General features: G+C 39.5%; 2 protein-coding genes across 4 annotated transcripts in view; one reads left to right on the top strand and one right to left on the bottom strand.

Annotated features, from left to right (window-relative positions):
* Window positions 1-2,688, bottom strand: part of LOC101674100 (serine/arginine-rich splicing factor SR45-like) — a 51,868-nt gene extending 49,180 nt beyond the window's left edge. The window contains exons 1-2 of the mRNA XM_045074327.1: window positions 2,685-2,688; window positions 1,885-2,646 (exon numbers count right to left, since the gene is read on the bottom strand). Of these exons, the coding sequence (XP_044930262.1) occupies window positions 1,885-2,646; window positions 2,685-2,688 (766 nt within the window). The remainder of the gene's footprint in view (window positions 1-1,884; window positions 2,647-2,684) is intronic.
* On the top strand, window positions 2,261-22,494 carry LOC101692675 (influenza virus NS1A binding protein). Of its 3 annotated transcripts, XM_004767963.3 has the most exons (15): window positions 2,261-2,400; window positions 9,147-9,376; window positions 10,168-10,296; window positions 10,501-10,670; window positions 10,803-10,878; window positions 11,942-12,115; window positions 12,604-12,729; window positions 14,080-14,187; window positions 17,865-17,994; window positions 18,232-18,456; window positions 18,902-19,023; window positions 19,115-19,241; window positions 19,328-19,459; window positions 19,606-19,779; window positions 21,081-22,494. In XM_004767963.3, exons 3-15 carry the CDS (start codon window positions 10,186-10,188, stop codon window positions 21,332-21,334), a joined length of 1,929 nt encoding a protein of 642 aa, XP_004768020.1. In that variant the 5' UTR covers window positions 2,261-2,400; window positions 9,147-9,376; window positions 10,168-10,185; the 3' UTR covers window positions 21,335-22,494. The 3 variants fall into 3 exon arrangements, with proteins under 3 accessions (XP_004768020.1, XP_044930250.1, XP_044930249.1); XM_045074315.1 differs by lacking the exon at window positions 10,501-10,670; XM_045074314.1 differs by lacking the exon at window positions 19,606-19,779.
* Window positions 22,495-22,763: the final 269 nt, after the last annotated feature.

The following is a 22,763-nucleotide window of genomic DNA, read 5'->3' as shown; positions in this document are numbered from 1 at the left end:
CTTCTGGCCTCCAGAACTGTGAGACAATAAATTTCTGTTGTTTAAGCCATCCAGTTTGTGGTTAGAGGAGCCCTAGCAAACTCGTATATAATGAATAAAACACAAGTCAGAGTTTAGCACTGGGACGACATTTGAAGCAGGATCCGAGAGAAAAATGGAGAGATTACAGATGGGCACCAATTCCCAATTTATCTTTCTCAGTGCATGACATAAAACAGAAGTTGATAGTTTTTATTTTTATTAAGCACTCTCCACATATATCTTGCCCGAGTTAAATATTAAGAAAAACATCTTATAATTTGTTACTTTATAAGGTTGAAATTGCCAGTGTTCCATTTTCAAGTCTTCCTCTAGATTACACAGTACTTGGATAGGCTTGAGTCTGGAGTTGACTGTAGGACTAATGGAACTAATTAATTATGCCATTATCTACAGAAAAGGTAACGTGTAAATATGAGGTTCCATACAGGGCAAAAATGTACTGACTGATCACACTGTAGCTTTAAGAAAAGTGTTGACTGTTTCAGGTCACAAAGGCACTATTTAGAGTACAGCAAGTGGGACCATGTGTCCAGCAGGCCACACAGTCATGTGCTTCTCTAAAGCAGGCAATTCATACTCTCTCACTGAAAGAATGAACCCCATGATATTTTTAAAAAACCTGAAGAGGCATGTACTCTGATAGTTTCATTTGCAGTAAAAGTGAACACTGTTGTGGGTTATTAATTATCAGGAGGCAAAAACAAGAGCCCAGTGGCAAATGGCAGTCTTTTTATCCTCAAGATAGAAGAGTCATACTAATAGATATCTCAGTTCCTGTTTCCTCCCGCAATTGAACAGGGGTGAGAAAACAAGCCGCCGTGCCTCAAGATTTTAGAAAGAAAAGTTGTAAAGCTTCTATTGCAGATGAAGGGCCCCAACATTTATTTTTCCTGCTCCCATAAGCATAAATACTTCATGATAATGAATGGTAGGCTCCTGGAAATGTCTACAAATTAACTTGAGTGGTCAAATACAAAGTTGGGCACACGCCGCCTAAGCGCCCTCCCTACATCAGGATAAACTAACAGGACGTTAGCCTGGAAGCCTCTGCCAAACTCTCAACAACTTCACCTCTGTAAATCCCCTCACCTTTAATCTAGGAATCTTTCCACCATGTCCTCAGTCACATGAAGTTACCGTCAGAGCCCAGGATACCTCCTGTCCCCAGGGGACAGGTTTGACTCTTGGGGGCAAAGGGGCAGGGTGGATAACTAAGTTTGGCATGTGGTCTGAAAAGCCCCGGAAGACTAGGATAAGGACTGCCGGTTCTCCAGGTTTTGGTTTTTTGTTGTTGTCGTCGTTGTTGTTTTTTTCTTTTTAAGACAGCCAAGACCAGCAAAGAACGGACTGCCTCCGAAAGGAGAGCCGTGCTCAGACAAAACAAATCCGGGGGACCAAAAGCAGAAGGTTTTTATAGCAACACTAATATAACAGAAGGCCTCCTCTGACCGCTTCAACAGGGGTTTTTTTTCCGGTTCCTGAGCCCTTTCACCCCTTCCCGCAGCGTGCCTCTCTTCTCACTCACAATCCCCACGCCCCATGCCCCCCCCCTCCCTCCAACAAAGGTGAGCGCCCACGCCAACCGCAGACTCTAAGGTCCAGGGCGGCCAACTCCAGTCTAGGGCAGTTGCCTAGATGTAAATTGGACGTCGAGATCTCTAATCTCCCACGTCTGATCTCCGGCTATTGTGCCTCGAGGGGGAGGCAGAACAGGTGAGGGCGGCTGGAGGAAACCAGTTCCGGCACAGTCGAAGCCAGGGTGCGAAGCTAGGGAAGGAGATCACAACGCGATCAATAAAAGGAGGCGAGCCCCAAACACCGTCTCTCTCTCCCTGAGATCACCTTGCCTTGACCTAGTTGAGCCGAGCAGGAAGGAACCCAAGCCGGCGAAGGAGAAGCTAGGCGAGCGGTGGGCGGGGCCGCGAGCGGGAGCTTTCTCGTGCTCGCTTGTGATTCGCTGACGGCTTCGGGCCGGAAGCTGCCGGGAGACATTGGCGGCGGCGGCGACGGCGGCGGCGCACGTGGTGACGTGCGAGGGGGTGCGGCGCGAGCGGGGCGGCGGCGGCGGCAGTGTCTCCGGGACGCGCGTGGAGGTCGGTCGCTCACAGCCGAGCTGCACAGTCTCCCCGCCTGCTGCTTCGGCGCGGCAGTGCCAGCGAGCGAGCGAGTCCCCGCGAACCCTCGGTGGCGCGGCCCCTCCTCGCAGCCTCTGCGGCTGACCGCTGGTCTTCCCGCCCGACCGCTCCCCCCTTCCGCGGCCTCGAGGCGCTTTCCGTTGGGCCGATTCCCGCCCGCTTCCTCCTGCTCCCCATCGAAGCTCCAGACATGAGTTTTTCCATCTCTTCAGGGATGAACCAGGTAATACGCGCAGGTTCCAGACGGTGGAGGAGGAAGAGGGCGCGACCGGAGTCCGAGCAGAGGGATGGCGCGGGCGGCTGGGGAGACGGTGCGAGGCTCGGAGCAGCGTCCTGGTCCCGGGGGAGGACGCTCCAAGCCGCTGCTGCCGCTTTCTGGGGGCGAGGAGCTGGCGCCGCGCGGGCCCCGCGCTCCCGGCGCTGCCATGGTTGCCGGGTCGCGTTGGCGGCCGAGGCGGCTGCGGGCCGCCTCAGCTCGGGCAGAGGAAGTAGGGCGGGAGTTTTTGCCCATGGGATTCTCGGGGGCCTGGGTCAGGGCAACACGCGGCAGGGATGACTGCCGGAAGGAGAACGCGGGAATCTCCTTTCCCGCTGTCAGGAACCGACTCCGGGTGTCTGGGTCTCACGAGGTCTGGACTCTCTTCCCTGGGACCTCCCAGGACTCGGCGCGTGTGGGCGGGGAGCCGGCTCCGGGCCGCCTCGGTGCCTCGGGCCTGGAGTGGGGTGGCACCGCGTCCCGGATCGCCGTGGGCCGCGGGGTCCTTTGTTCCCGCTCCACGTTGCCCGCTTTTCTTGCCAAGCGCGGGGAGAAGGGGGCGGGAGGAGGGAGGGAGCGGCTGCCCTGACGTGTCGGCGCTGAATGACTGCGTGGCCGGCCAATCCCAGCCGGGGGTGTGCGGGCGCCGGGCGCCTCGCCTTCCAGCCTTGGGAGTGGGCGCCCTCCCGGCCGCGCTGGGAGGAAGGCCTGGGGCTACCCGACTCTTGAGTCACTCTGAGGCGATCGCCACTTGCCTTGTTTAAAAAAAAAAAAAAATCGGCGGAGAGGTCTGCTCTTTTTCCATTCTTGCACGCGGCTTGCAAAACGGCGTTTGCTTGTAAATTCTTGGTGGTAGGAAAGTATCAGGCAATATCAGATTGAGAGTTGAATGTAAGAAGACTTGGACGACAAATATTTTAGAAATAGATTAACTTTCTCAATACATAGTAGATTTGAAACAGCGGACGTTTCAAAACCTGTAGCAAGTAGACATAGGCCTAAAGAGCGTGGTTTTGTTTCCTAATGTCTATTGCCAGTGATGGAGGATTAGAATACTCTCGTATCAAACTGTTGTTTGAGGACTTTGCGTGGTGATCTTCGGTCTAGTGATAAGTAACAACTTTGGAAGCGTGGTACTTAACTACTCTTTAACAGTTGAACAAGTACAGCGTGGGCCAGACTACCAGAATCCGTATTTTCCTTTAATAACTCTGGCACTGGCAGTTGATTTTAGGATAACAAAATACGGATGAATAGTTAGTTGCAGGCATAATCGTGCTGAAATCTTCCTCTTAAGGATGCTAAGGAGAGCAGGTGTATATCTGGAGATGAGACAAGCACTGTTTAGAATTGGATTAACAATAGTATCCTTTAAAGCTAGCTGGCAGGCTTCTCAGATGTCTGTAGTTTGGTAGTTGGTGGTAAAATTGGACTAGAACACACACTGACCTAAAAGAGACCTGGAATGGTTTTCCTCTGAATTTTTCTAATATGTGAAAGCTATATAGTTAGTTAATAGATATTAATTATACCTTTTATCTTAATTTGTACTGTTTGTCTACCACCTCCCCCCCACCCCCGCAAAAAACCCCCCAGAAGATCCCAGGTTTGGTTTTAGTTTAAATTGGTATCTTTTGGGCTACTTTGGAGTGGGCTTTTTTCCTTGGTTGAGGTATATTTGTGATGGCAATTGAATGTAGTTTTGCAAATCTGGTTTTTAATGTAGAATGTTCTTTTATTAGGGAAATGTCTTAATTACTGATACCAAGATAAAGTACTCCTAAAGATAATTTCATTGACTTTTCTTTTTTTTTTTAAAGATTTTATTTATTTATGTGACAGAGAAAGACACAGCAGTATGATTTTATAGTCAATCTCCATGGAGGAATTCTAAAAGGTTGGAGATCCTCCTACAGAGTGTAAATGGAGAAATTATGAACACGGGAGTGATCTCTGGGTTCTTGTTAGATGCACAGAAAATACATGCTTATGTTCACTTGTAAACTTGAGCTACCACCTTGTAAGTGATTTCTAAACCTATCAGTATTTTCCTACCTATCAGATCAGTATTTTAACACATTTGGTATCAAGCTGGATACTGAGCAAGTAAACTCCGCATTACAATGTCCCACAGCAAATTCCTCTTCTAACTAACCTTGAGCTTGCAGCAAACTACAAATAACTGTTAAACATTTTTCGGAATTCTAATTTTGATACTGATTTTGATACTGATGCCACACATATCCAAGCTAAAATGATAGGATAAGCAGGAATATATAATATCTTAATGTCCCCACTTCTATATTTTATATGTTCCTCTAGACCATCCCCCCCAATTCTGCTAGAGTGTTCTTACTATAATCATTTTCTGCTCTCCAGCATTGTTTAAATCTTAGCATTGATCTTTCTTACTTCCTCTCCCCCTATTTACCATCTGCATCCTGCAGACCATAATCCATTGAAACAGAAATAGCTGCAGTTTCTGGAATATGTATGTCATACCCCTTTCCTCTTTTGTTTGAACTATTTTCACTGCTTGGTATCTGTCTTTCTGGTTGGTCTGTGAAGTGTTCAGTGCTGGGGAGTGGAGTTAACTCCATTGGTATTATAAGCATCCCATTCCCGATTGTCCCAGCCATATGTTTGGTGCCATAAATGGGGATATAAGAATTGCGGAACAATGAGGATGGAGGAATTGAGTGAGTTTGACTTTTGAGATCGTAGTTTGAAAGGTGACGTGGAATGTATAACTTCTAGTTTTATAAAGATTGAATTTGTAATTATAAAAATCTGCCCTTTAAAAATAGAGTTCATTGCTATTTTGTGAGTTGGCTGCCCTCAAAAGATTGCCTTGAAACTTAAATAATAAAATTGTTACGTGCCTTGAGGTTTTAAGGATGCTTTGAAAATTTAATAACATTTTATCTTTTAAAACTGATGACATTTTATTCTTGGGCTTACTGAAGGCCCAAGAATAATTTGGAGGCCAGGCCATAGTGTGCCCACCATTTTTACAACTCTTGGGTAAGACCTGTTGAATTGTATTTCAGTTAAGCTAATCTTTTTGGGGCCTGTGGTAACATAACATGTGAACTTCTGAGTGTTACTGAAGCAGTTTAATTACTCATTTATGAGTCTTCTGTCTCCCATTTTATTGCACTGGCCATAATAAGGAATGAAGGTGTATTTACCAGAATGTGTTGTATTTGACCCCAGTTTTAATTTTTAAAGTGGATTAATTGATTGTATATTTTAAGTAGCAAAGACATTTTTTTTTTAGATTTTAATTCCAGTGTAGTGAACAGTGTTATTAGTTTCAGGTGTACAATATTGTGATTTAACAGTTCCATATATTACCGAGTGCACATTAACACAAGTATACTCTTAATCCCCTTACTAGTTCACTCATTGATCTACCCACCTCCCCTCTGTAACCGTGTCTTTGTCCTCTGTAGTTAGGAGTCTTTTTTTCGGTTTGTCTCTTTTTTTCTTTTCATTTGGTTCTTGAATTTCACATATGAGTGAAGTGGTGTGGTATTTGTCTTTCTCTGGTATATTCTGCTTAGCATTATACTCTCTAGATCCATCCATGTTGTTGCAGATGGCAAGATTTCATTCTTTTTTATGGCTGAGTAATATCCCGTTTTATGTATGTATATATATGCCACATTTTCTTTATCCGTTCATCTGTGGATGAATACTTGGCCTGCTTCCATAGTTTGACTCTTGTAAATAAGGCTGCAATAAACGTAGGGTGGATATATCACTTTAGGTTAGTGTTTTTATATTCTTTAAATAACAAAGAAATTTTAAATTTTATACTTTTATGTAACTCTAGGGTGTTGGGCTTTTGGTTTGGCTTTTCAAAGAAAAAAAAAATCTGCGTATTTTTATTCCACCAATTGTTGAGTTTGAGTCTCCCAAACCAAAATAAGATGTACTAAAATTTTTAGCATCTTTTGAAACTCAATTTGCCAAATGCTTACTTGAGTGAAAGTGACTATGAACTTTCAAAGACATGGTTTTGCAGGCAAGAGCTGATACGATCTCCTCCAACTTGGCAGGGGTGGGGGTGCTAGTAGGGACCTACAGCATATGAGGACAATAATTGAATAAAAATGTCAAGTGGACTTGAGCTAGCTCTTAAAATCGAGTAGGGTTGTACTAATCATTAAAGAGATGAGGTTCATATTAAGACCCTGATATGCTGGAAAGTCTTCCAAGTTCTAAATGTAGAAGAACTCATTTTATTGCAAACCAATAATATTGTACAAAGTTGTATACCTAGAGTTGCTCCCAAAATTTTCCAGTTTTTTCTTCTAATGGACTGAGTGATTTTAACCATCTCCCTCCCACCCCCCAAAATTTAAGGTAGAACTTAGATGTCATTTTTATTCTTGGTTAGATCAAGACTAGTTTACAGAAAAACACTGAAGAATGAATAAAACTGGTCAATATTTAATATGTTTATAAATCTCTATAACATAAGTTTATGGTTTTTCAAAAAGCACATTTTAATGATACCAACATAATCTGCATGGAGGGATTCCCCCCCTCTTTACCCTTCTTATAAGAGCAGCTTATGACTGGGTGCCTGGGTGGCTCAGTGGGTTAAAGCCTCTGCCTTCAGCTCAGGTCCTGATCTCAGGGTCCTGGGCATGGAGCTCTCTTCCCAGCAGGGAGCTCGAGCTCTCTTCCCAGCAGGGAGCTTGCTCCCTCCACCCCCGCCTGCCTCTCTGCCTACTTGTGATCTCTGTCAAATAAATAAATAAAATCTTAAAAAAAAAAAAAAAGAGCAGTTTATGAAACTGAAATGAGGAGTTACCAACTATGTCTGTGAATTGGCCACCCCCAAGTATGTATCATATATACAAAGATTTTCTTAATTTGAGCTAGATAAATCTTGACTGAAATGTCTGAATGTTTCCTTAGGATGGTGTGTCTCTCTGTGTACATAGAATTGTGTGGTACTTGGAAATAATTTGTTAGAACTAATTTCTTAAAAGCTGAACTAATCTAGATGCAGCTATAGAGTAGAGGAAATCAGTATTACATACTAATATAATATGTTGCAGGGGAAAGCATTGACCACAACCCCAGCCTAAGTCAGAATTACCCAGGATGTCCTTGAAGTAGAACTTACATTATAGAGAAACCAGTTAGGGCATGTGGCATCCAGCTCCATTACAGAGTATGCATGTATTGAACTTAACAATTTGTTCAGTTGGAGCTGGACCAGCCTTCAGTGGGTTCTGGGTTAAGTGATTATTCATTAACCTGAACATAATTGTTAGAATTCTGGGTTTGATAGATGTAGAAGGAAAATCCAGGTAATTTTAAGATGTCCGTTTTTAAAAAGTATGCACATCTTTCAAAGTATTTAGTTCTCATTTCCTAAATTATACTGACAGTGGTGTCATAACAGTTCAGGTGCTTAAATAATTGCCATCTGAATTTGACACTTGCAGTTGATGCCACGTGAAAATGAGGGGGGGGAAATGGAGGTAGGAGGACTGAATATGATTACTTTTAAGATGTGGATTGAACTATAATTAATTCCATTGGTAGTTTATTACTATATATAAGTACAAGTACCATATAAAAAACAGGCATCGGTATTTTCCCTTTTGTTTATTTAGTTCAGCTCAACAAGTACTCATATTTAAGTTTCTAGGCTAGTTGTTTTGGTAGTGGGGAGATGGGATGGATACAAAGTGAGCAAGACAGAGGCTCTGCCTTCCAGAGCCTTGAATCAAGGGAGATAAGAAGGTCCACAGAAGCCCAGCTCAGAACAGACCAGCTGGAAGATTACACATGCCTTTCAGACAGTGTTCAGAATGAAGAAGATAGGGAGAAACTTCTCTCAACTAGGGGGATTTGGCAGGAGCTCTTTGGAGGTAAGACTTCATCTGGCAGAGGTTGCATTAACGGTATTCCAAGAAGAGAGAACAACTTGAACAAAGGTGCAGGGGCTGGGTAGAGCAGACCACATTTTGGTATTCCAAGAAGAGAAAACAACTTGAACAAAGGTGCAGAGGCTGGGTAAGCAGACCACATTTTGGGGAACAGTGTATCCGATTTTGACTGTTAACATTGTATATGTGTCTGGGAATGATGCCCAAAGGTTGCTTGCTGGCTGGTGAAAATGGACAGATCATATGTTTGTATGTTAGTTGTAATCTAAAATCTAAGAGTAAAGAATCTCAGAGTTAACAAGTATTTATATTTGTTCTCCAGTCTTGGGCTTGTATATCTCATTTAAATGATATATATTAGCTCCTGTCTTCCAGGGAAGGTGTTTTTTGTTTGTTTAATCTGAATGCAACCTGAATAGTTGCAGGTTAAAAGAAAAATGTTTATGTATAACTGCATTTGTGTTAGTTATTTTCTGTATTTGTGTCCATTTACATCAAGATTTCTTCTAGAGGGCCGAATGGGTGGCTCAGTCATTGTGTCTGCCTTTGGCTCAGGTCATGATCGGGGTCCTGGGATCGAGTCCTGCATCAGGGTCCCTGCTGCGTAGGAAGCCTGCTTCTCCCTCTCCCCGTGTTTGTGTTCCTTCTTTCACTGTGTCTCTCTCTGTCGAACATATAAATAAAAATCTTAAAAAAAAAAAAGATTCCTCGAAGATAAGGACTTTGTTTGATTTAATCCACTTAGATCAATGACAGTCTTTGATCATCCTGAGTAACTGATATTTGTCATTATTACAGATTATGATGCATGATTATCACAGAAGAAATTCATGTCTATAGCTTTTAAGGACTTGATTACATCATTTCAAGCCTGATAGTTTTGGAATCACCATTTAGAGCTTAAGACACCTCTGCCTTCACTTCAACCACCTGTCTTCATACCTTGAGGAAGTTGCTGAGTTTTAACACTCCTTTGTCCTTGGATTATCTAAGACTTCCCAGAAATCCATTTCTCACCAGTTCAGTAGGTAAGTGAATTCAGTGCCCAGGGCAACATTAAGACACATTTTTTTTCCGAAGACTATGCCCAGTATACTAACAGCCTTTCATAATTTTCTTAAAGGGAACGTCAGTGATCATGTGTAGGAAAAAAAAACACTTTTCTGGTTTTTTTCTTTCTGTAAACTGTTTTGAATTTAAATAAATCAGCTCAAACTGAAATTTATTACTGCCTTTTAATAGTGGATTTTGTATAGCCATTGGTCAATTCTTCACAAGTAAAGGTGAAATGAACATTTTTTAAAAGAGAATTAAAACTTTTTTAAGTTTCTAGCATGTATTCTTAGGAGATAAGTGATCCCTAATATCTGAATCTTGCAAAGGGAACAGAATTTACATTTGTCTTATATATCTTTCATTTGGGAGTCAAGCAATGACAGCAGCCCAAAAGATGGAAACCTGTAAGTGATGACTGCTCTACATCCTTCCAGGCTTCTTAGGGTTACTCAATGTATGGGTTTGGGCCAAGCTTGGGTGATGTTTCTTTCCCCCTCAGAATGAATGTGTATGGAAACCTAGACCAAAAGCATTGAGATAACTCACTGCTGTATGAATCCTCAAAAAGACTTAGGACCAGAGTACAGGGGTAGAGAAACTTGGACATCCAGTGCCAGTGTTTCCACAGTGTTTTTGTGTAATAACATTTTTGTGTTGATATGATGGAATTTTGAAAATAAAGGTACCATGTTACTCTTTAAGGTATAATCATAAAATTCCTCATTCACAAGTGTAATAACTCAGCTTTCTTTCTGCTCTTTAGCCAAATTTATAAGGAAAAATGATTCCCAACGGATATTTAATGTTTGAAGACGAAAATTTTATTGAGTCTTCTGTTGCCAAATTAAATGCCCTGAGGAAAAGTGGCCAGTTCTGTGATGTTCGACTTCAGGTATAAAAATTGATATTTTATTACTAAAAGCAGTAAATTAAGCAGATTTGCTTAATTTATTTTTCATGGTAGGCATTTCATGAAATAACTTTAAAAAGCAATGATTTACTTATAAATATTAGATAAAGAATCATCCCAGGTGGTAATTAGCTAGAGAAATACATAGTCCACAGTACTTCTGATTTTAATTCCTCATAATTTCAGGTCTGTGGCCATGAGATGTTAGCACACAGAGCAGTCCTGGCTTGCTGCAGTCCCTATTTATTTGAAATCTTTAATAGTGATAGTGATCCTCATGGAATTTCTCATGTTAAATTTGATGATCTCAATCCGGAAGCTGTTGAAGTCTTACTGAATTACGCCTACACTGCTCAGTAAGTACTTTATAAACTGTGTAATTAGGGGATGTCATCAGGAAATTCCAAGTCTCTCTAAATTTATTTCAATTAAGTATCTGTGTTTTAAGGCCTTAGTATCATAAATGATAAAGAACTTTTTTTTAATAGGTTGAAAGCCGATAAAGAATTGGTAAAAGATGTCTATTCTGCAGCAAAAAAGCTAAAGATGGACCGAGTAAAGCAGGTAGAGTACAAGAAGTTAGTATATAAGGGGAACTATTACTAGCAAGTCTGCTTTTACATGGTTAGAGGGCATAATTTGTCCTAAGCCATTTCTTAGTTTCAAGAACTTGAAAAATGGCCCCCTTTTTCCCATAGAGAACTGAATGTTATTTTAACCATTTATTAACCATTCAGTTATAGTTATGTAGCAAGGTCATACTTCTCTCAGATAATTTGAGCTAAACCCTTGCTCTTCCAGTAGTCTTCTGGGCTGGGTAGCTGTATCAGTCACTGATAGGGTGTAAAATACTTGCTTTTCCTCAAGAGTTAATCATATAGCTTATATTCTCAGTTCATTTGTTGTTCTACACGCTGGAGCTCCTCTTTAAAAGGACTCCTTCTAGAATTTAATGCCATTGAGAGCTGCTTAATAATTCATAGGGTAAAGGGCATTTAAGTCTTGTGGTGCCTGGGTGGCTCAGTTGGTAAAGCATCTGTCTTCCGCTCAGGTCATGGTCCCTGCTTCCTCTATTCTGCATTCAGCAGCATCTCTCATGTAGAACCCAGTTTAGATACTGCCTTCATAATGAAGTCTTTTCTAATTATTCTAGTTAGAAATATTTGAACATTTCATATGCATTATCACAGCATTTCAGTTTGTGGCATCTTTCCTTAAACAACTTAGACATTTGTATACTATTCTTTGATGTTTATTGTTTGTATGCATATGTTCTTCCCAATGTTAAAGTTGTTTGATTAGGGCAGTGATTCTTTTTTTTTTTTTTTTTAAGATTTTATTTATTTGACGGGCAGAGATTACAAGTAGGCTGAGAGGTAGGCAGAGAGAGAGGAGGAAGCACGCTCCCCACTGAGCAGAGAGCCTGGTGCGGGGCTCGATCCCAGGACTCTGGGATCATGACCTGAGCCGAAGGCAGAGGCTTTAACCCACTGAGCCACCCAGGCGCCCCAGGGCAGTGATTCTTAATTCATCTTTCTATCTTCACGTAATGCTTACACACTAAGTATTAAATATTCATCAAGTAAAATATATGTAAGTATTGGTACTTGTGCGTTTCTTTTCCAAGGTTTGTGGTGATTATTTGCTATCTAGAATGGATGTTACCAGCTGCATCTCTTACCGAAATTTTGCAAGTTGTATGGGAGACTCCCGTTTGTTGAATAAGGTTGATGCTTATATTCAGGAGCATTTGTTACAAATTTCAGAAGAGGAGGAGTTTCTTAAACTTCCACGGCTAAAGGTGAGTAAAAATCTATAAAAAGATATATACTTCTTAGTTCCAGGCAGGGAATCTTTGTCCATGTTTCAAGCATGTAAGTAATGGTTAGAAAAAAAAAATAATACATTCAAATGATACTTTTGGCAGTGTAACAGTTTTCTGCCTACCCATTGGTATATTTTTTTGGCTACTGATTTTCTTTCTTTCTTTCCGTTCTTTTTTTTTTTTAAAGATTTTATTTATTTGTCAGAAAGAGATACAAATAAGCAGAGAGGCAGGCAGAGAGCCCAATGTGGGGCTTGATCCCAGGATCATGACCTGAGTCGAAGGCAGAGGCTTTCACCTACTGAGCCACCCAGGCACCCTGGCTACTGATTTCCTTATAAACTAGAGTAAATATGTGGAATGTGATTGGGCATCTGTGAGCATTTTATTATGAAATTGAGCCGTAAGCTGAGAATTACAGGTTCAACACTGATCTATGTGTCACTGTTTTTTCCTAATTCTAGTTGGAGGTAATGCTTGAAGATAATGTCTGCTTGCCCAGCAATGGCAAATTGTACACAAAGGTAATCAACTGGGTGCAGCGTAGCATCTGGGAGAATGGAGACAGTCTGGAAGAGCTGATGGAAGAGGTTAGTTTTAAAGTAAATGGGTTTCAGCAATTCTTAAAAATTATTTTGCTATAACATGAAGGATTCCCTTTCACTTTTATTTTATAACCATCACCCTAAAGAATTTAAATTTTGCTATAGGTACCCCTAAGCTGAGAAACAGGGGGGGTGTCCAGGTGAGCTGAATGAACCGTTCAGTTTGGTCTTCTGCTTTTCTTTTTTTATTTCTTTGCTTATTATGTGCTGTTAACTTCCTTTAAAGTAGCATGTAATTTGCTTTAGAAATGGGAGGTGATACTGAAATTTTCTGTAGATTCTTAATTTTTCTTCACAGGTTTTTGCTTTAAATTTGAAAGTAGGTAAAAGCTTCTAATGGTTGTTCCTCCCCATTGATTTATCTCCCCATAGGTTTATTAACAAAACTAGGATACCCAAGACTGAAGAAACAAGAAGAAACCTCCAGTGTATTGACACGTAAAGAAGCAGCAGTCCTGCCCCAGTTCTCCTAAGAAAAATCCGCTGTGGGCAGAGAGCGATGATGATTTAATGGTGTTTACTCCTTTACAGGATTCTCTCTTTAAAGCTTTGTGTTTTTCAATGGTGTTGTGCATACATATAGTCACTCACTTACCTTGGGCTACTTTTTAAAAATAACACAAGAAAGATTTGATGGAGAAATGGTGGGAATTGAACGTATGCCGACGGAGCAATAGAGTGGCCCTGCATCTGTCATTCCACTTAAGCCTTTCAGACTCACTAAAGGCTTACCAGATCTGTTAGGCCTTGAAACATATTGTTATTATTATGTTCTAAGAAGGCTAACAGGTGATCCCAAAGTTTTATATCCTTTCCCACTTGAAAATCAGGTGCATTAACCATGTGTTTGCATCTGCTACGTGAGTTATCTCTGTCTCTACAGCTTGTTTGCATTTTGCATTTGCTTTTTATCTGTTTTTCTTGAAATTGCCTGCAGGACAGAAATATGTTAATGCAAATCAGACCACTTCAAAGGTGTAAACCATATTCCATATTTTATTGTAAATATGTATATTCTTTAAGAGTCTATATATATTGTACTAGTGTTTTTTTCTTAATGCTATATAATAGAAGCTATGAGAAAATGAAGATTTCTTTCAAGCCAGTCAAGACAAGGACTCTTCGGCCAGTATTAGAAGATTCTGTATTTGATTTTTGTTTTTTAAATTTTTACAACCATGACCTGTATTTTCTTTACTTCGGGATCCTGCCAGAGCAAGATGTCAAGTTCAGGAAGCACACTGGAGGTTACCTTGAGGCGTTTGTGTGAGCTGCATACTAGTGGAGTAGCCATGGAGACGGTAGCCACATGGGTGTTCTGTTGCTGTTTTGCAGGTTCAAACCTTGTACTACTCAGCTGATCACAAGCTGCTTGATGGGAACCTACTAGATGGACAGGCTGAGGTGTTTGGCAGTGATGATGACCACATTCAGTTTGTGCAGGTACACATTGCACATCTGAGGTAACCTCAGGTTAAAATGTGATTAGAGCATTTTGTAGCATACTGAAATTTTCCTTTAATAAAGGAAAGTGGAAGAATTTCATTGGTATAACTAAACAAACATTTTGGGGACAAAACAAGCCTATCTTTCTTAACAGTTACTACTGTTTTGGCACATAAAAAGAAATAAATTCAACACATTTAGATTTTTTTCTCAATGAAATAGGATTTACAAGTAGTAAGAAAGGCCGATAAGATGAAACAAAGTAGAAATTGATTTTTTGGGTTAGGTTACAAAAAAATAGTTTGCAACAGGAATAAGTGTTGTTAGACCCTGGGGTTTTTTTTGTTTTGTTTTGTTCTGTTCCATTTTTTGGTTTTTGGTTTTTTTTTAAATCTTAGGTATCAACTTTTTTAGTCTGGAGACAATTTAAAGTACACAAATCATAAATGTCAAATAGTGTACCCACTAATTTAAACACTACTTGGGTCAAGAAGAGATTTCTGCTTCCTGGAAACCTCTTATCCCTTCCCAGTCACCTCCCTTCTCACCCCCCCAAACAAAACCATTATTCTACCTTCTGAAACAACAGACTACTTTGCCTGTGTTTAGAGTGGACATAAATGGTCATGTAGTTTGCATTCTTTTTTTTGGCCTTCAGCTCAGTGTTGTATTTGTAAGGCATTAACTGTAGAATAGGCTGAGTTAACCCAGTTTAAAGGAATGGTTTTTTTTTAATAGAAAGTGAAATAAAGAAAACAGGAGTATTCTGTGGCAGTAGTCACCAAATATCTTTATTTTCACAAAAGTGTCAGGGTGTGAGTTAGTTGAGAACTTTATTCGTAGTTCTGCGTTTTGAACATTTAGAATATTTTCCCTCGTGACTCTAAAGATGTATTTTTTTTTAAAGTTATACTTTCAACAATTAAAGTTTGCGTGCCCAATAAGTGGCAGGCCATGATGTTAACGTGTATGAGGGATAGTTTCGGGTTGTAGGACCTTACAGCAGAGTGAAACGGTACACTCTTACAGGAGTTGTCTTTGAAAGGCATATAGGGGAGGGCATGGAAGAACAGGAGAGAAACTAGGGGAATTTTACAGAGGAGGCAACATTTGAGCAGCCCTATGATTGAGAAGAGTTTGCATAGCATATAGAGAGAGGTATGTCGGTTACATAGGGGGATTGATTAAATTACTGTACTTCTATACAGCAAAAATCTATACATTAGTCATATTGTTAACTATCAGATGGGCGGTCTCTAGGTCATGGGACTCCACCTGATCTGTGGTTTATTTCCTTTTGTATTTCTTACTCCAGTAAAGGATGGCATTAAACCCTTCAGTTTTTACGACCCAAGCACAGAGGGTAAAGCTTGTAAGACCAATTTACAGCCTATTTCAAGAAGTCATTTTTTAAAAAATGACAAGGGCTTGATTCAAGGGCATGGAGGAGGAAGAGTGGACTCTAGACATTTATAGTTTCAAAAGTTGAATGAGTCCTTAGTGATCATTTAGAATAAGAAAATTAAGCAAAAGGAAGAGAAAGAATTTGAGAAAATGGAATTCTGACATATGTGACTCATTAGAAGGTGGTTCCCTGGATATAAAGATCATGAAGTTAAACAGGATGTGGTGACACATTAGGCTTGAGGAATAGGAAAAGAGTTTGACAAGAAGCCATTAGAAAGGAAGGAAGAAATTAGAATCAAAATACATTAAAAGCTCCACCTAACATAGGTGGAGATAATTTTTAAGGAGGACAATAAATTATTAATTGAGTCAAATCATTCTTTGGGAGGTCATGTAAAAGAAGGTTATAGATACCATCTCTTCTGCATTAATTGTGAGAGGCCACTTTGTAATCTTTAGTGGATATAAGTTCCAAAGTATATTAAGGTCAGGAATCCATTAGCTTGAGAAGTAATAATGGTTGAAAAAGAAACCGCCACCATAGATAACCCTCTGGTGAGCCAGAGGCAAAGAAAGCAGAGCCAGTGCGTGGCTGGATGAGAGCTGATAGAGGAAAGTTTGAAGATAAAGGAGAGGGAAGGATGGGTTTGGAAATGTTGCAGAAGGAATATAAAGGAGTTATCCAGCATTTCTGTATAACTTGCTTAAAAAAAAAAATAGTCTTTGCTGTTACCCTGCTTTTCTTTTACATTGATTTTTTTTCTCAATTATAGTCCATACATTGGAACAGTTTTCTTACTGTGATAAAAGCTCTTAATATAAGCATTATCAGTTTGTGATACTTTGGATCCCTTCTTCCCACAGGTTGGGATGGGGTTTTATGTACTTTGTAATTCTAGTAGCAGAAGACACAAGTCTGGCATAGTATAAAAAGAGTGGCTTTATACTCAGAATTTCTAATTTTTCTTTTAGTTGTATTGCATTAGGCAATGCATATCTTCTCTGAGTATTGTTACCAATAAAATGGATTGGCAGTACTGGCCGTAACTGGATTAAAAGAGATGATGTGAATAAAGTTCCTAATAATACCTAGGTATATAGTAAATGTCTAAGTAGAACTTAATGTTAACCGTTAACCTAGTACATGCTCTACCTGTTCTCAAAATAGCCTACATACGCTGTAACCACAATTGTTGAATAGCCCAGACCAAACTTCACGGCTTCAAGTAGCTACCAAAATCTTTTCCTCTAAGAGTTGTTACTTGGCTTTATTGCTTCCACAAGAAACAAATTTCTACTGTAAATCTTACCTATCCATGTGGCTCTGGCCCTGGGGACCAAAGTAAGTAGATAAGCAGACTTGATCAGGTACTGAGGGTGGTACCTGTTTATTTGGTAGTTCTGCCTAGGGGGTCTTTGACTCCTCTAATTCCGTATAATCATATCCTTTAAAAGTCAAGGGCTAAAAGTCGAATGCTATGGAAGAAAACCATCAAAGGGAACTCATACATAAAAACACAATGTGATTCTCTTAAAGTTATTTGGGAAAATTTGTAGCTTTGCCCATTAGTGTTCCTGTGTATTCTACTGTTGTGAATGTTTGGTTCTTTTAGTAGTATTGTTCCATTTCTGGTTTCTGTTTTTTATTTCTGTGTTTTGATGTAGTTTGATTTGTCTAGAAAAGCACTCTAAATCTGTAAAGTGGTCCTGAGAAGTACTTCTCAGAGGGCCTGGATTGGATAAATTTCTGCTCACTTCTTTGCTGGCATTGTATGAAGGATATCATAGTACATATGATATTATTACATTTGATAATTTCTTAGAGACAGTGGGTTAAATGTATTATTTCAGATCATTCATACCCTTTTAAATTAAAAACCTCTTTTGAAAGATGATTCTACACTTAGTATAAAGAGTATGTGAGCTTATGTAGATTATGAAGGGGGTTCCTTCCCATCTCCCCCACCCCCCACTGAAGTATTCTGATATTTGATCTACAGTGTTTTTTAAATTTCTTAAATTGAGCTTTTCCTGGCCAGGCTATTTGTGTAGTTATAGTTGTTTCATTACAAGTGGAGATGGATGTATGCCAGTAATTTGTGTCAGTTGGAAAGTGTTGGTTTGTCTTAAATTTAGGTATGCTATAAACGTCATACATAGGTGAAAGACACGTTTTTTTCAGTGTTGTGGAATAGCTCAGGAACAAAGAAAGGTACACCAGGTATGGTCTTTGGCTAGGTTTCTGTAGCTACCTTTTGATTTTGCAGAAAAAGCCACCACGTGAGAATGGCCATAAGCCGATAAGTAGCAGTTCCACTGGATGTCTCTCTTCTCCAAATGCTACAGTACAAAGCCCTAAGCATGAATGGAAAATCGTTGCTTCGGAAAAGACTTCAAGTAAGTGTATTATGCTTGTCAGATTGTCTTTGAAGTACTTATTTTTAAAGAAGGAGTGTTGAGCGGAACCATTTAATAACTTTGAAAGTCACTGTGGAGAAAAAACTCAGAAGCAACTAAATTTGGAAAACAATAGCAGATCATTCTATGCTGGAATCTGGAGTCCAATTCAGGATCACGCAGGAAACCAAAAGTAACAATAACTGCATCTTAAACATAGAACTTTTCTGCTTACAGATAACACTTACTTGTGCCTGGCTGTGCTGGATGGTATATTCTGTGTAATTTTCCTTCATGGGCGAAACAGCCCACAGAGCTCACCAACGAGTACTCCAAAACTAATTAAAAGTTTAAGCTTTGAGATGCAACCAGATGAGCTAATAGAAAAGCCCATGTCTCCCATGCAGTATGCACGGTCTGGCCTGGGGACAGCAGAGATGAACGGCAAGCTGATAGCAGCAGGTAAGAACAGAAGGATGAGTGTTTTCTTACTGAAAACTTTCAACTGGCTAAGCCTCTTAAATGGACATTTGTGCTTGCTTGTGACATGGGAACTTTGGAAGATAGGGTTTAATATATGCCGCCTTCCTTGGCATTCTGCTTTCCCATATTTTAAAAAGACCAAGAAATAAAAAGTAAATACCTTCATGTTGTCTAACCTTTAAGTAAATGTCTGTTTCTAATTCTTAAACTAGAACGTAGCTTAATTATTGTTCTTATTTTCAGAGCAAGACTAAGCAATTTACTTCTACTGATAAATGTTGTTAAAACATCAACTAATGGGGCCTCACTAAGTTTATGGATAAAATTCCTTTTCTTGTTGTGCAGATTACTTAAATCCTTCTAGGCCAGGAACTCTGGTCCAGTTTAATATCTTACACATACATCTTGATGATTCTTTTACTAGGTGGCTATAACAGAGAGGAGTGTCTTCGAACAGTCGAATGCTATGATCCACATACAGATCACTGGTCCTTTCTTGCTCCCATGAGAACACCAAGGGCTCGATTTCAAATGGCTGTACTCATGGTGAGTGCACTGTGTTGCAAGAAGTAATCCGTATTTAGCTGTTCTCATACTTCAGAATGGCTGAAATTCTAATCTCTCACTTTTGATGCAGGGCCAACTCTATGTGGTAGGTGGATCGAATGGCCACTCAGATGACCTGAGCTGTGGAGAGATGTATGATCCAAGCATAGATGACTGGACTCCTGTTCCAGAATTGAGAACTAACCGTTGTAATGCAGGTAAAATTACTTTTCTTCTGGGATATTCAGTATTTAAATATGATAATTAGATTACCAATATATAACCTTATTTTATATTCACATAGGAGTATGTGCTCTGAATGGGAAATTATACATCGTTGGTGGCTCTGATCCATATGGTCAAAAAGGACTGAAAAACTGTGATGTATTTGATCCTGTAACAAAGTCATGGACAAGCTGTGCTCCTCTTAACATTCGTGAGTTGATTTTTTTGTGTGTCCTGTTTTTTGGTTGTGTGTGTGTGTGTGTTTATGTTTTAACTTCTGAATCAACAGTATATGTAGTGTACGACTTAGAGTTTTGGGAGATAAAGTAATAATTTTGGCTCAACTTGATTTTATAGGTAGACACCAGGCTGCAGTCTGTGAGCTTGGTGGGTTTTTGTACATAATTGGAGGTGCAGAGTCTTGGAATTGCCTGAACACAGTAGAACGTTACAATCCTGAAAATAACACCTGGACTTTAATTGCACCCATGAATGTGGCTAGGCGAGGAGCTGGCGTAGCTGTTCTTGATGGTGAGTGTTGGGATTTGGAAAAGTGAGGAATAGGGAGTGGCAACAGTTTCTTGTAAAATTCTGGACGAATGTCAGTGATGACTATATACTTGTATAATCAGAACTCAGAACAGCCATCTTTGCCAGTGAGATAGGGATTGTTGGTTTGTTTTTTGGAAGTCTTTTCTAAAAGAGACTCAGTTCTTAAAATAATAATATAAATATATCAACACACTATCATCTTTTGATGAGTTCACTGAATGAAGTTCTAAGTTCTTTCCTTCCATAAACCATATGCAAAGTATATCATTTTGGGGTTTGTTCCTTTAGAAGAATTCAGAGAACTTGATCTGCAAAGCAAAAATAAGTACCGATCTAGATTAGTCTTTTCTAATTGTCTACTCCCTGCCTAACTGGAAGCAATACATTTTAACAATTCTTTTGAAAGCATTAAACTTGGTTTTATATAAAACAGCTTTCTTTTCACATCCATTTTATTGAGTTACATGTTTAATTATGTAATTAAGAGTTTAGTTAGCCTTATCTTGGGAATAAAGCAGAATCTTAGTTAAGCTTGTGGCTCAACTGCTGAAAGCAAAAATGTGTAGACATGCCAGCAGTAGCCTACTAGATCGTAGCCTGCAGGGCACCCCACCCCCAGCCTTGTCAGTTCTTATATAAATATATAGATGCAGATAGCTTAAGTGACAGATGAGAAAATAACGATTTTTTTTTAAGTTATAAAGTATTTAATGCTAACATTTTATCTGTTTGAAAATAACTTACTAACGGTTTTGCATATATATTTGAAAATAAGTGATAACTTCTGGTCTGTTTCCAAGAAGTTTTTGTGCCAAAGTAATTTTAGATAGTTGGAAAGCTCAAGAAAATGTTGTCATCTGAAACCTGCTTTTCTGTAACTTTTGAATCTCAGTTTTTAGGCACTAGACTATTACAAAATTTCCAGTGCACAAAACTACTCTGGCTTGCCACTAATTAGCTGCATTTTTAGGTGAATTGCCCACCTACTTTGTGCCTCATTTCATCTGTGAAATGGCAATAATAGTAGCTACCACAAAGAATTACAGGAATTAACTTCAGTTAGATGCTACCCTCTCCTTTTAAGTTACCTGAGTTCCTGGTATGAATGGGTTTTCATCAATTTTGTTGCATTTGTATCCACAGCTCCTAGAGAGCGTGTACTTTCTACAGAATGAGCAGGCATTTCTACTAAGAACCACTGATTTTAGCAAAAAATAATTAAGTAGGGTTTTTTTTTTTCTTACTCTCTTTAGATTTACCTTGTTTCCTTTCTCTTTTAGGAAAATTATTTGTAGGTGGTGGCTTTGATGGTTCTCATGCCATCAGTTGTGTGGAGATGTACGACCCAACGAGAAATGAATGGAAGATGATGAGAAACATGACTTCACCAAGGAGCAACGCCGGGATTGCAACTGTAGGGAACACCATTTATGCAGTGGGCGGATTTGATGGCAATGAATTTCTGAATACGGTGGAAGTGTATAACCTCGAGTCAAATGAGTGGAGCCCCTACACGAAGATTTTCCAGTTTTAACACATTTAAGACCCTTTCAAACTAACAGGCTTAGTGATGTAATTGTGTTTAGTAGAGGTACACTTGTGAATAAGGAGGGTGGGTGGGTAACAGATGTTGCTAACAGCAACACAAAGCTTTTGCATATTGCATATTATTAAACATGCTGTACATTTTGTGTTTATTGGGAAAGGAATGCAAAGATGAAGGTCTGTTTTGTGTATTTTTAGGACTACTTTGGTTATTTTACTTTTTGGAAATTAATATTGTAAAAGAATAAACCAAGACTTGATCAGGCATGTCATTTCAAGAAGTCCCCTCCTCCACATTTGTTTTTGCCAATTTGCACATTAAATGACTCTTCCCTCAAACATGTATAACGGGGCAAGGGGGTAGGGTTTAAGATCTAGACAGTTGGGTTTTTTAAGGGCCCTTTTTCAATAACTGGAACACTCTATACAAAAGAGACTTATTTAACTAGATGACAATGACTATTTTTGTTTTTATTAAAAGAAAGCTGACATGCCTACCAAGATTTAATCTTTTATGATTGCCTTTTTATAACTTAACTTTTTATATTCTCAGCACAGTGCTTTACCTATTGAAGATAGGGCAGATTCAAATAACTGAAGCAGAGTGGCAGTCTTAAAGGATGCAGAGTAAAGTGTTTCTTTTATATGCCCAGAATGCAAACTTATAAGCTTTTGCCTCAGCTACTTTTTTGGGGGTGGGGGGGGAGACTGCAGTACCAATAGTTTATTTGAATGGAGTTGCTGAACAGTAACGTAGCTGTGATTTTTATTTGAAACACTGATTTCAAATATTCTGACTTCTTGAGGGTATATTTTATATAGCAAGACACTTAATATATAACAGTAAAGAATGGTGAAGTACTTTATTTTCTAAATAATTCCTGTCTTTATTTATCATTAACAATCCTAAATAGCACCCTCGATTGTGAAAAAAATTAAAACTGTATTGGGTTTATGAATGCAGCCTTTATCAGTACTATGTTTTTGCTCAGTTTTTCTCTTCATATGGATAAATACTGGTTGGGGTGACTTTATGGAATGTGTAGTGCTACACATATAACTTATGGTGCCAAAATTAGCACATCCTAATGCTTGCTGCCAATGCAAACATATTAAAGGTACTTTGCAGGAAATCCTTGCACCATGGAATTAATACCCAAATGTTGTTTGTGTACTCATTCGTAACTTAAAAGTTTGGGGGACAGTTTTTAACCCCAGTAATGATGAGCTTAAGGTATTTGGGAAAACAGTCACCTGCCATGTCTGAAATAGAACTGATGGTAAGATTTTTTTCTCAGAGAAGACCAACACGTAAGAATCTAACGAGCCAACTAGGACAAGATGACAACCAGTGGCTAACTTGGGTTAGAAAGAAAATTGTTCCACTGGTACTTAGACACCTTCTTTCATTTATTCCA

The sequence above is a fragment of the Mustela putorius genome, unplaced genomic scaffold (assembly GCF_011764305.1).
Source record: "Mustela putorius furo isolate JIRA1106 unplaced genomic scaffold, ASM1176430v1.1 tig00537335_pilon_pilon_pilon, whole genome shotgun sequence".
Taxonomy (NCBI): domain Eukaryota; kingdom Metazoa; phylum Chordata; class Mammalia; order Carnivora; family Mustelidae; genus Mustela; species Mustela putorius.
Note: the sequence above shows the minus strand (reverse complement) of the source record. Positions and strands in the feature narration are given on the sequence as shown.